Source organism: Panulirus ornatus, chromosome 59 (genome assembly GCF_036320965.1).
Source record: "Panulirus ornatus isolate Po-2019 chromosome 59, ASM3632096v1, whole genome shotgun sequence".
NCBI classification, from domain to species: domain Eukaryota; kingdom Metazoa; phylum Arthropoda; class Malacostraca; order Decapoda; family Palinuridae; genus Panulirus; species Panulirus ornatus.
Window position 1 is genome coordinate 22,020,881 of NC_092282.1, and position 14,061 is coordinate 22,034,941.

The following is a 14,061-nucleotide window of genomic DNA, read 5'->3' on the forward strand; positions in this document are numbered from 1 at the left end:
CAGATGAAAGAGGACCTCAAGACCTCCTGGAAACTAGCTAGGCTATGTAATCGTCCTCCAGAACTACTAGACTAATTAAAGATAATCAGAATTAAACTCTAGTTGAACACACGACCCCATCACCTATGTCCAGCTCCCAGCAAGTGCCCTCAGATCCCTAACTCCTCAAACCAACTCGGATGTCTGCTCGCTACTAGGCTTACACCCCCATCCCTGAAAATTCCAGTGCGAATGCTGCAAGTGAGCTGCATGTAGCCATTAAGCAGCTGGGGGAAAAGTCGAATACATCCACAAGTCATCAATACTGGCTAGACGAAAGAGCTCTTGGCTTCCACGACCCACTCGAGTCTAAACATAAAACCCACGACAACCCCCATCTTGCGCACTCAAGCCTCGTCCTTCTAACATCAGATCAGAAACCCAGAGGGGCCTTGCGCGCCATCGATGATGACTCAGTAGGTTCAAAAGGCCTGCAGTCAGTATTTAGGGATTCACACACTCAGACAACACACGGCGGCTTCAACGATACCATCATATGTTCCATAAGGGAAAGATCGGTTAGACGGCGGTGCACTGTTGAAGGAGCGTCTACATGTCCTAAAGAAATAGGCCGAACACCTCAGCATCCTTCTGAACCGGAGCAATGCAACCTTCTCGTGCCAGACCTTAGCAGATATATCACCCTGTGTCCAAGTACTTCGACGGTCTGCCCCTGTATTTCGAGGTCCCGCTATCAGTCAAAGATCAACGGGTGTTCAGGACTGGGTGGTGTCACGGCCGAAGTGTTCAAGCAACGTATCGATCTCAGCCATCTAGTAGGAAGGCGGATTGAGGATTTCCTTCAGTTGAGGAGTCACAAAAGCTTTAAATGAATCGCCATCAGTAGTTGAATATATGAAAGTTTGTCAATATCTTCAGAGCAGAGCACATCGAAAACTTCAGTGATATATATATATATATATATATATATATATATATATATATATATATATATATATATATATATATCATTATGAGTTGAATCTCTCTTCTTTTCTAATTCAAGTCTTAAGTCTCTCCTCGAAGAGGCCAACGTAGTTAAAGTCAGGAACTTTATCCTTTCACACATCCCTATAGAATATCCAAGACACTCACCATATCATATGGTGTTCCATCTCAGCTTTACTCCCGTCGGCTATCGACTCGAAGGGGAGCTGGTGGGTGGGTGAGTGAGGGAGGGTGTCAGCTGCTTTACCTAAATCCAGCTCCCTCCCGCAGATGAGGTTATGACCACAGGTAACCTCGTTTTTGGTCGTATCATGCCTCTTGGGATGTGCCCTTCCCATGTACTTCCTTTGATTCCAGCACTGATTTAAGAGAGGCTTGGCTCTTATATCTATATAATGCCTCATTCTTCCTTTCGTACAGCAAAGTTTTCTAGGATTCTCTTCTTCCTTTTGTCTTTCCCACTTCATAGAACCTTTCTTTCCTTTTAAGAGTCTGGTTCTGCTAACACCTGCGGGAGCCCCTGATTAATTTCTACACTATTCGTCTTTTACTTTTTCTTTCATTCGAGATGGCATTGATTGAGGCATCTCTCTCTCTCTCTCTCTCTCTCTCTCTCTCTCTCTCTCTCTCTCTCTCTCTCTCTCTCTCTCTCTCTCTCTCTATATATATATATATATATATATATATATATATATATATATATATATATATATATATATATAAGAATATGATAATTGGGTGTTGAGAGCCCAGCAGGGGAGGGAAAGGAAGAAATTAATGTCTGGACTTGACAGGTGAATGAATTCCGCCTCTTGAGGACAATTTCAGGACATCATGAGCTGCTTACCACAAAGACCCTCACTGGTCACACACTTTGATCGGTCCTGAAACCTTCTGGGAATTGTAAAGCCACTGAAAAATCGCGTATAGTCACACATCACCGGCTATCCTTTCTGCAAGATATCATTTTTTTTTTTCTCAGTACCTACAGTGACTGTATGGAAGGCTAATCACAAGAGTGTTGAAAAGATATACTCCCTCCCCTATACATCTATGACCAATAGATCTAGAACAGCATTCATAAACCACTGTGCTATCAAGACCCTTTTAAAAAAAATATCTGAATGGAACTGATATGAACGGAGGCTTCATCCTTCAAAGACCACGTAGTGATCAGATGAGATAAAAAAGAGAGATGAGAATCCCATCCCACTTCACACATTGTGACGTGTACTTCCCAGTGGCAAGGCCATTGCACTAGGGAGGATCCCTTTACCAGTGGACTCAGACTTGTCCCCTCACCCTTCCCCTTTGGAATAGTCCTGTCAACTTTCTACTTTCCTTCTTAGTCCATCGTGATTATACTGAAAGTCGCCTGTCACCCTTGTATATCAAGATGTTGTACTGAGAAGCAGAGACAAAGATGCAGAGACAGATATGTAGAAGGAGAGAGAAAAAAAGATGAAGAAGATCTGAGAGAAAGATATAGAGACAGATATATAAGAGGAGAGAGAAAGAAGGATGAAGAGGATCTTTGATGGATGTATAGATAGACTGATAAAGAGAGGAAGAGAGAAATCAAGAGCAAAAGAGGTGTTGGATCTCCTGTAATGGCATTAATATCTTCAATATCTTTCATAAATTGCTTTATAAGTTAACCATCTGACTGGAAATTAATTTTCGTAATTTCCCATCAGAGGGTTTAGACCTGGGTTTAAAAGAAGGCTATGAATATATTAGAAAATATCAAGATTGTTTCCCAACGAGAGTTTACTTTCCATTATTCTAGAAAAAACATAATTTTGGAAAAGAATCTAAACTTCAAAAAAGATGTTGATTAAATACGCCTATGATAATATTGCAATGATGCTGAAAGTGGGTTCCTCATATGCAACTCAGTAATTGGTCATAATCATTTTAGATGTTCACGTTTATACTTATAACTTATACTTATAACTTATATCTCAAGTTTACATGTAACGAAGATCATCTAAATTCATGTCTATTGACAAATATTGATATATACAAACATTCTTAAAAAGAATGTTTACCAAATGGCGTCCTCGTTACGTCTCTTCGTTGTATATCAACTGACTATTATATTTCTTTCTTGCGTCTCCCCTGATTATTACACGAAAGTGCACTCGGGAACTTATCATGTTTCATTTTCCCCGTGGACTCATAAAACTATATATATATATATATATATATATATATATATATATATATATATATATATATATATATATATATATATATATATATATATATATATATATATATATTTATATATATATATATATATATATATATATATATATATATATATATATATATATATATATATATATATATATATTCTTTTTTTTTTTTTTTTTTTGCTTTGTCGCTGTCTCCCGCGTTTGCGAGGTAGCGCAAGGAAACAGACGAAAGAAATGGCCCAGCCCACCCCCATACACATGTATATACATACGTCCACACACGCAAATATACATACCTATATATATATATATATATATATATATATATATATATATATATATATATATATATATATATATATATATATATACATACCACAGCTGCTGCCAGTGAAGGAAAAGATTCACTACACCTAACCAGATGAAAGATGAAAACCTGATGAAAGTCGAAAGAAAGAAATCCTTCTCTAATCCTAAGATCCCAAGAAGAAGAAGAGAAGACGAGGTAGTCCTCGAAGAAGAGAGGACTAGGTAGTCTTCGAAGAAGAGATGAGGTAGTCCTCGAAGAGGAGAGAACCAGGTAGTCTTGGAAGAAGAGAAGACGAGGTAGTCCTCGAAGAGGAGAGGGCTAGGTAGTCTTCGAAGAAGAGAAGACGAGGTAGTCCTCGAAGAGGAGAGGACTAGGTAGTCTTGGAAGAAGAGAAGACTAGGTAGTCCTCGAAGAGGAGAGGACTAAGGACTAGGTAATCTTCGAAGAAGAGAAGACGAGGTAGTACTCGAAGAGGAGAGGGCTAGGTAGTCTTCGAAGAAGAGAAGACGAGGTAGTCCTCGAAGAGGAGAGGACTAGGTAGTCTTCGAAGAAGAGAAGACGAGGTAGTCCTCGAAGAGGAGAGGACTAGGTAGTCTTCGAAGAGGGGATATATTCCACACACACACACACACAAAAAAAAAAAAAAAAATAAAAAAAGCTCAGCGCTTGACAATGACAGATCTAACGCGCCAAAAGAAAATCAGATATCTTTTCAAAAAAGATAATCCCTCTGAACGAAGAAATGAGCATCGTCCTAGGGGAGAAGGGGATCTCCTTTGAAGGGAAATGAAAGGGAGATTCCCCCCCTGAGCTAATCCTGTCTGTGCCACAAAGTACCATCTGTCTGTGCCACTAAGTGCCATCTGTATGTGCCACCAAGTGCCATCTGTCTATGCTACTAATTGCCATCTGTATGTGCCACCAAGTGCCATCTGTCTATGCTACTAAGTGCCATCTCTCTGTGCCACCAAGTGTCATCTGTCTGTGCCACCAAATGCCATCTGTGTGTGCCACCAAGTGTCATCTATCTATGCTACTAATTGCCATCTGTATGTGCCACCAAGTGCCATCTGTCTATGCTACTAAGAGCCATCTGTATGTGCCACCAAGTGCCATCTGTCTATGCTACTAAGAGCCATCTGTATGTGCCACCAAGTGCCATCTGTCTATGCTACTAAGAGCCATCTGTATGTGCCACCAAGTGCCATCTGTCTATGCTACTAAGAGCCATCTGTATGTGCCACCAAGTGCCATCTGTCTATGCTACTAATTGCCATCTGTATGTGCCACCAAGTGCCATCTGTCTATGCTACTAAGAGCCATCTGTATGTGCCACCAAGTGCCATCTGTCTATGCTACTAAGAGCCATCTGTATGTGCCACCAAGTGCCATCTGTCTATGCTACTAATTGCCATCTGTATGTGCCACCAAGTGCCATCTGTCTATGCTACTAAGAGCCATCTGTATGTGCCACCAAGTGCCATCTGTCTATGCTACTAATTGCCATCTGTATGTGCCACCAAGTGCCATCTGTCTATGCTACTAATTGCCATCTGTATGTGCCACCAAGTGCCATCTGTCTATGCTACTAATTGCCATCTGTATGTGCCACCAAGTGCCATCTGTCTATGCTACTAATTGCCATCTGTATGTGCCACCAAGTGCCATCTGTCTATGCTACTAAGAGCCATCTGTATGTGCCACCAAGTGCCATCTGTCTATGCTACTAAGAGCCATCTGTATGTGCCACCAAGTGCCATCTGTCTATGCTACTAATTGCCATCTGTATGTGCCACCAAGTGCCATCTGTCTATGCTACTAAGAGCCATCTGTATGTGCCACCAAGTGCCATCTGTCTATGCTACTAATTGCCATCTGTATGTGCCACCAAGTGCCATCTGTCTATGCTACTAAGAGCCATCTGTATGTGCCACCAAGTGCCATCTGTCTATGCTACTAAGAGCCATCTGTATGTGCCACCAAGTGCCATCTGTCTATGCTACTAAGAGCCATCTGTATGTGCCACCAAGTGCCATCTGTCTATGCTACTAAGAGCCATCTGTATGTGCCACCAAGTGCCATCTGTCTATGCTACTAATTGCCATCTGTATGTGCCACCAAGTGCCATCTGTCTATGCTACTAAGAGCCATCTGTATGTGCCACCAAGTGCCATCTGTCTATGCTACTAAGAGCCATCTGTATGTGCCACCAAGTGCCATCTGTCTATGCTACTAAGAGCCATCTGTATGTGCCACCAAGTGCCATCTGTCTATGCTACTAAGAGCCATCTGTATGTGCCACCAAGTGCCATCTGTCTATGCTACTAAGAGCCATCTGTATGTGCCACCAAGTGCCATCTGTCTATGCTACTAAGAGCCATCTGTATGTGCCACCAAGTGCCATCTGTCTATGCTACTAATTGCCATCTGTATGTGCCACCAAGTGCCATCTGTCTATGCTACTAAGAGCCATCTGTATGTGCCACCAAGTGCCATCTGTCTATGCTACTAATTGCCATCTGTATGTGCCACCAAGTGCCATCTGTCTATGCTACTAATTGCCATCTGTATGTGCCACCAAGTGCCATCTGTCTATGCTACTAAGAGCCATCTGTATGTGCCACCAAGTGCCATCTGTCTATGCTACTAAGAGCCATCTGTATGTGCCACCAAGTGCCATCTGTCTATGCTACTAATTGCCATCTGTATGTGCCACCAAGTGCCATCTGTCTATGCTACTAATTGCCATCTGTATGTGCCACCAAGTGCCATCTGTCTATGCTACTAATTGCCATCTGTATGTGCCACCAAGTGCCATCTGTCTATGCTACTAAGAGCCATCTGTATGTGCCACCAAGTGCCATCTGTCTATGCTACTAATTGCCATCTGTATGTGCCACCAAGTGCCATCTGTCTATGCTACTAAGAGCCATCTGTATGTGCCACCAAGTGCCATCTGTCTATGCTACTAAGAGCCATCTGTATGTGCCACCAAGTGCCATCTGTCTATGCTACTAATTGCCATCTGTATGTGCCACCAAGTGCCATCTGTCTATGCTACTAAGAGCCATCTGTATGTGCCACCAAGTGCCATCTGTCTATGCTACTAAGAGCCATCTGTATGTGCCACCAAGTGCCATCTGTCTATGCTACTAATTGCCATCTGTATGTGCCACCAAGTGCCATCTGTCTATGCTACTAATTGCCATCTGTATGTGCCACCAAGTGCCATCTGTCTATGCTACTAATTGCCATCTGTATGTGCCACCAAGTGCCATCTGTCTATGCTACTAAGAGCCATCTGTATGTGCCACCAAGTGCCATCTGTCTATGCTACTAAGAGCCATCTGTATGTGCCACCAAGTGCCATCTGTCTATGCTACTAATTGCCATCTGTATGTGCCACCAAGTGCCATCTGTCTATGCTACTAATTGCCATCTGTATGTGCCACCAAGTGCCATCTGTCTATGCTACTAATTGCCATCTGTATGTGCCACCAAGTGCCATCTGTCTATGCTACTAATTGCCATCTGTATGTGCCACCAAGTGCCATCTGTCTATGCTACTAATTGCCATCTGTATGTGCCACCAAGTGCCATCTGTCTATGCTACTAATTGCCATCTGTATGTGCCACCAAGTGCCATCTGTCTATGCTACTAATTGCCATCTGTATGTGCCACCAAGTGCCATCTGTCTATGCTACTAAGAGCCATCTGTATGTGCCACCAAGTGCCATCTGTCTATGCTACTAAGAGCCATCTGTATGTGCCACCAAGTGCCATCTGTCTATGCTACTAAGAGCCATCTGTATGTGCCACCAAGTGCCATCTGTCTATGCTACTAAGAGCCATCTGTATGTGCCACCAAGTGCCATCTGTCTATGCTACTAATTGCCATCTGTATGTGCCACCAAGTGCCATCTGTCTATGCTACTAATTGCCATCTGTATGTGCCACCAAGTGCCATCTGTCTATGCTACTAAGAGCCATCTGTATGTGCCACCAAGTGCCATCTGTCTATGCTACTAATTGCCATCTGTATGTGCCACCAAGTGCCATCTGTCTATGCTACTAATTGCCATCTGTATGTGCCACCAAGTGCCATCTGTCTATGCTACTAATTGCCATCTGTATGTGCCACCAAGTGCCATCTGTCTATGCTACTAATTGCCATCTGTATGTGCCACCAAGTGCCATCTGTCTATGCTACTAATTGCCATCTGTATGTGCCACCAAGTGCCATCTGTCTATGCTACTAATTGCCATCTGTATGTGCCACCAAGTGCCATCTGTCTATGCTACTAATTCGTCGCACATCTATGCATCGTCCATCAGAACTCTTCTGTCTGAACCCCTTTGCCAAATCAAATGCTCTTTACATGACAGATATAAGGAAAAGTGATGGAATATCTCCTGCCTTGTATGTACCTATTTGCATTGTACTAGAAGGCTTGATATCTTGAGCTTCCTCTACGATTAGACAACTTTTCAACCTTCTGTGTGTTATCCACATTTACCCTCTGATGTCTCTGTTTATTCCAGTCACCCATCAGTCTTACTTTCCTGTTCATGTTAGACGACCCCTGGTTATTCCCTCCCTGCACCTCTCGAAGAATTGTTCACGATCTGCCTCATCAAACTGGATCAAAAAATTTAAAAGCTGGGATCAGGTCACCTCTCACTCTTCTCTCATCCTTGATGGACAACCTAAGGGCTTTAGCGATTTCCCTGTGACTCGTCTCTCTTACGTCTGTTCCCACGTTCGATGCCTCATGTGAACCTTCTCTGTGAGCTCTACGGACCTCCTGAAGTGCTATAACCAAACATGAGAATCATATTCTTGTCTTGGCCTTATGTAGACATTTTCGTCGAAAATCTTATAGTCTTTTTATAGGGCCGTGATACTTAGAAGCAGTCTAGAGTACCGTTGGCTCTTTGATCATGTTGTAGATAAGTTCTTTATTTCCTGTTTACTTACCATTTGTGTGTGGTTATTCGTTTATGACATTTTTGTGTTGGACAACAGTTGTATTGTTTAGGTAATCTGTGAGAGTGTTCCTTTTGGGATTGCTATCTATCTATCTATCTATCTATCTATCTATCTATCTATCTATCTATCTATCTATCTATCTATATATATATATATATATATATATATATATATATATATATATATATATATATATATATATATATATTGTTTTGTTATCTATGTTTTACACATTGAGAGCTGTGCACAGTCAGTAAACTTATCTATCTATCTATGTATCTATCTATCATTTATCTATTCGTATATTTTTCTATTCATCTGTCTATCTGTCTATCATCTATCTGTTTATCTATCTTTCCAAAGATGTGAACAGCTTGCTGAATATTCCCTTATCCATACACTGGAATGCTATTTTGTTATCAGCCAGCAGACAGTCGTCTGAACCGTTTTCAAAGCATCATTCTTTCTCTTGTCTTATCTATTGTCCTCCGACCTTGTTGTTCTCTGATACCTCTCAAATGTTCTCTGGGCTTGAGTGATGGTCATTATATTCTCCACAGGAGATCCCTTCGCTATTCTGTTCTTTGCCACCTTCTGCTGAACCATGTCTGTCTCATGTCCCCTTTCCTCTGCAGTAGAGGTACTCATGTCCCCCCTTTCCTCTACAGTAGAGGTACTCATGTCCCCCTTTCCTCTGCAGTAGAGGTACTCGTGGTCCCCCTTTCCTCTGCAGTAGAGGTACTCATGTCCCCCTTTCCTCTGCAGTAGAGGTACTCATGTCCCTCTTTCCTCTGCAGTAGAGGTACTCATGTCCCTCTTTCCTCTGCAGTAGAGGTACTCATGTCCCCCTTTCCTCTACAGTAGAGGTACTCATGTCCCCCTTTCCTCTGCAGTAGAGGTACTCATGTCCCCCTTTCCTCTGCAGTAGAGGTACTCATGTCCCCCTTTCCTCTACAGTAGAGGTACTCATGTCCCCCTTTCCTCTGCAGTAGAGGTACTCATGTCCCCCTTTCCTCTACAGTAGAGGTACTCATGTCCCCCTTTCCTCTGCAGTAGAGGTACTCATGTCCCCCCTTTCCTCTACAGTAGAGGTACTCATGTCCCCCTTTCCTCTGCAGTAGAGGTACTCGTGTTCCTCCTCCTCTATCATAGACTTCCCTAAGTCTTCCACAACGACGTGGTGCCCCGTGTCCAATGCACACCACTTCCCAGTTTGTGTTCCCGTACATAGTGGTTTGGTAAACATGTTAGCACTTTTCTCTCTACGTGACCTATATCTCAATCACTAAGGCGCCTCTCCCCAGTTCCCTTAGACATTCTGTTCTCTCTGTATCCTCGTCTTTCCCGCCATCGCCCGCAGGACTGGGTAAGAGCGCACGAGGAATTAGCAGCAAATGTGGCCAAAAAAAAGAAAAAAGTTATCACTAGTTCTACGAAGGTACCATGATCGTATCTTCTCCTTCTTTCGTTTATCTCCTTGTTTCATCGTCTCCCTTCGTTTTACGTCCTCGCTAACCACCTGATCCGGTGGACGGCTGACATGATCTCTCTCTCTCTCTCTCTCTCTCTCTCTCTCTCTCTCTCTCTCTCTCTCTCTCTCTCTCTCTCTCTCTCTCTCTCTCGAGCTGGCGTATATTTTGAATGATGCTCAACACTCCCGCGCCACTTGTACGTGAAGATAGGCGTCAGCACTGATGGTATGGTAAAATCAGTCTGTCCCTCTGAGTCTATCGTGTGCTCAATGACACACGTTCGCGCGGGGCATATTGTCATGTCAGAACACATTAGAAAACTTGTGTCTCTATGTTACTATGTCTCCATAAGAACCCGAATTTTTTTTCCAAGTGTGTGTCTTATTACATTGAAGATCCTCCAATGATAAAAACTTTTCTAACACTGCTTCATGGGCCGTATGTAATAATTGTTCTTCCATTGTTCTATTGGATTACAAGGATCTTCCAGAGGATTAATACATGATTAACGCCACTCAGCAGTTCTTTTCCACTGTTCCTCTCCGCATTATGCATGGTCTGAATGGGCCATCTACCGGAATTTTCCTGAAAAACTATGGTCGTCCTTGAAAAAGAGCTACCCCCTCCCCTCCCTCCCTCCCCCTACGTACCCAGCGCACTGCCAGCAACCCACATTTGGGTAAGACTTAAAAAGGAAGAAAAGAAGAAGAAGAAGAAAAAAAAAAGGGGGGCAGCGAGACGGTCTAACGAGGGGAGCTAGACAGCCACTGAAGTGCTGACTAAAATTACTGTCGTTTCTGACACACAGCCCCAAGCGAAGATCCCCTCCCAGGTTCAGAGCACCTGATTACGATTGAGTCTTTTGCCGGAGAGGGAGGTAGCGAACGCGTAGCACTCACCACACGTCTCTCTCTCTCACTGGATCATCGCTGCGTCCCTCATGCCACCTCGCCTCTCCCAGCAACAGCCATTGTAAGTCAACCCGAGACTTGTTTCATCAGTGAGTCAAATCCCCATTTGAATGTTGCTTTAATCATACTACGCATATTCATAAACTCTCTAGGAATAAAATGTAGATTATCTCTCTACGTTGCTGGACGTTCGCACGTTAATATTTCATTAATGTATTCCAAGGAATAAGTAAATTTAGAACAGGAATGATCCGTAGGCTTGGTATGTTACGATATGAGAGGGTTTGAGATGTAGAGCATGGTTTTTCGCGCCTCCCGTTTCGTTTCTAGATGGTGAGAGAGAGAGAGAGAGAGAGAGAGAGAGAGAGAGAGAGAGAGAGAGAGAGAGAGAGAGAGAGAGAGAGAGTATCGCATAAATACGCAGACCACACAGACCTCTGAGGTCCGAGCGAGAGGTGGTCTGCCATTAACGTTAAGAAATAAAAGAGATTGTATGTGTATTTAAGTGGTCTGTTGACTGCTTTTGCTTGCAATTGTCAGTAAGTGTGTAATTACCTATTTGTAATTACCCATCTATGTCGTTTGTGTGTGTGTGTGTGTGTGTGTGTGTTCCTGTTTACATGTGTTTCCGTCCTTTGTCTTGCGCGTACATGTGCGTTCGTTTGTCTGGTGTTGTATGTCTGTTTGTCATGTGTAATACAACAAGGGAGAGAGAGAGAGAGAGAGAGAGAGAGAGAGAGAGAGAGAGAGAGAGAGAGAGAGAGAGAGAGAGAGAGAGAGAGAGAGAGAGAGAGGTATCGCAACGCGCCATAATAAACACCGTGTTTCATAATGCTATCCTTTGAGTATTTTACAAGCCAGCATTTATTCAGTTTTCAAATCCAAAATCAGTTTTTATTTTACTTTAGGAAATGCCGTAATACTCAAGTATACTTTTGATTCCATAAGGTTCGAATTAGAATACTCTTTTGGTTCCGTAAGGTTCGAATTAGAATACTCTTTTTTCGAGTTAAATTCCTCTGAATGGCAGAAAAAGCTATACGAGAGAGAGTGTAGCTTGACCAGGGCCATCTCGAATGTCATATGCACTTCATCATGTCCTCCGTAACGATCTATTATCACTTATCGTAAAGTAAACACAGACAGACTTGTAACGAGCCATTTGCCGTACTTTTAAAAAACGACAATGATTATTTTGAGGACAGTATTGTATGTGCTGGAGGTCCTGTAGCAGTCAGATATGTTCTGTTCTCATGTGAATTTGTGTTTTAAGTTATGAGTTTACATCATTTGTCATTTTCAGGCGTCCATTCGTTAAAAATTTCAGTTGTTAGGGATCTCATGCAAAACTGCCCAGCCAATCTAGCATTTATGAGCCGCGCTGCCTTGCATACGATCAATACATTCCTTCCTACTTAGATTCTACCTTTTGAAATAAATCTTTATAAGTATTCTCGTAAAATAACTTTGCTTATATAAGAAAAAAAAAGTAGATTTATTTAGCAGTAGCTATGGCGTCAATACAAGCTCTGCAGTACGACAAGTTGGAGAAGGTTGCTCTGCTCGGCAGCGTTCAGCGGGACTCAGTCTCGGGCAGTAAACCCCGTGTGTCTATAGAGTGAGGTAGTGTGTTGCGCCACCATGGTGATGTGATAGTGTATCGGTTTAGTGTAACCACGACAGCAATTATGGAAACTTGGAAGTTGTTTGTTATATTCGTCTACATCTTTAGCAGTGGATATGAACCCCATATCGTCGAATCAGGTAAGTGATTAGGGCTTGATGTATATATATATAAATAATATACTTTACTGCTTGTCTCAGCGATCGAAAGTAATGCATGGGGGGGTTTAAATCACTCATCCACAACGAAACTGCGACAGTTTAAATGGTCTTAGAGGTGATAAATGAGTAGTTATGGGATGCGTGTGAGTATCGTCTCAAAAGATGCTACCCCCCCAACAACCATACTACTAAGGAGGCCTGGGTGCCAACTGTTGCCACTTCGCCTTATCGCACGCCGGTACATATATACTCTTAATTACCATCGTCGCTACCTCATTATAAGGCAATGCCTAGGTAGAGTGTCATTAGGGAGGGATGGTAATTAATGCCATCTCAAGGTCGGCGGGCGATGTAATGTGTTGTTATTACAGTTGGGCGGCCAGGAGGGTGTCAAAAGCCGTGCTGTTTATTTCTCTGGCGAGGCACGGAAAGTGGGCATCCACACTAGCAATAAGGGCTATTTTGGGCTGCCTGGCCACCCCCTACCACCAGCGCACCGGGGGGGGGGGGGGAGTGAGTGAGGAGGGAGGGAGGGGAAAATACTCGCACTTTATAAACACTTAAGAGAGGCAAAAGTTTGTACTTTATAAAAGTTTGAGCTGTTGCGTCCCTCCCTCCCTCCCTCCACAACAGCACAAGGTCCCAGCGGAGAAGCCTTTGGGGGATTGAGTTGGTTGTTGAGTTGAGCTGTGTTAGTTCTACACCCTCCTCCTCCTCCTCCTCTTCCCCCACCTCACCGCCGCCTCCCACCCATCCCCGTACACCCGTCTCCTCCTTACCCACCTCCCCCCTCATTCTTTCCCCCTCCAACACCTCCCTCTGAACCCCTACATCCACCTCCTGACTTCACTCTCCCCTCTTTCCTTCCTTCTTTCTCACAGTCAAGCCACGCCTCCCTCCCACCATCTCTCCCTATGTCCCCACCCTTGCCCGGAATTAGCATCTAATAATAGAGTTATCGTGGCAGCATGTTGTGTGTTCGCCTCTTCAGGCTTTGTAATCATGTTCCCCCCCGCACCAGATATGCGTCTGGGGCCAAAATATGCCATTAAAAATGAGCTCATAACCACACGTGAACATGTTGCCTTCTTGCTCCCTCCCTCCCTGCTCAAAGGGAGGGGAGGGGTGGAAAGGACTGCTGGTGGTGAGGGAGTTGCATCCTTACAGGCCAAGTCTGTTTGATTTTTCCTTTTTTTTTTTTTTGAATGGGAATATCGTAGTGATTGGTACTTCCTATGTGCATGATTAGGTGAATTAGCTACTCATTGCTATTCCTTCGTTCTCTGGGAGAAGGAGAGACAAGCATTCGCATGACCTGTCCGTTTTAAGATAGTTTATACGAGGAAGTCATGGAGTTTATATGGGGAAGTCATGAGTTTATATGGGGAAGTCATGGAGTTTATA

General features: G+C 43.3%; 1 protein-coding gene across 1 annotated transcript in view; it reads left to right on the forward strand.

Annotated features, from left to right (window-relative positions):
- The first annotated feature begins 12,481 nt into the window (after positions 1-12,481).
- The window catches only part of LOC139767233 (chondroitin sulfate proteoglycan 4-like), a 470,609-nt gene continuing 469,029 nt past the window's right edge, over positions 12,482-14,061 (forward strand). The window contains 1 exon segment of the mRNA XM_071696375.1: positions 12,482-12,636. Within this exon segment, the coding sequence (XP_071552476.1) occupies positions 12,561-12,636 (76 nt within the window). The 5' untranslated portion in view covers positions 12,482-12,560.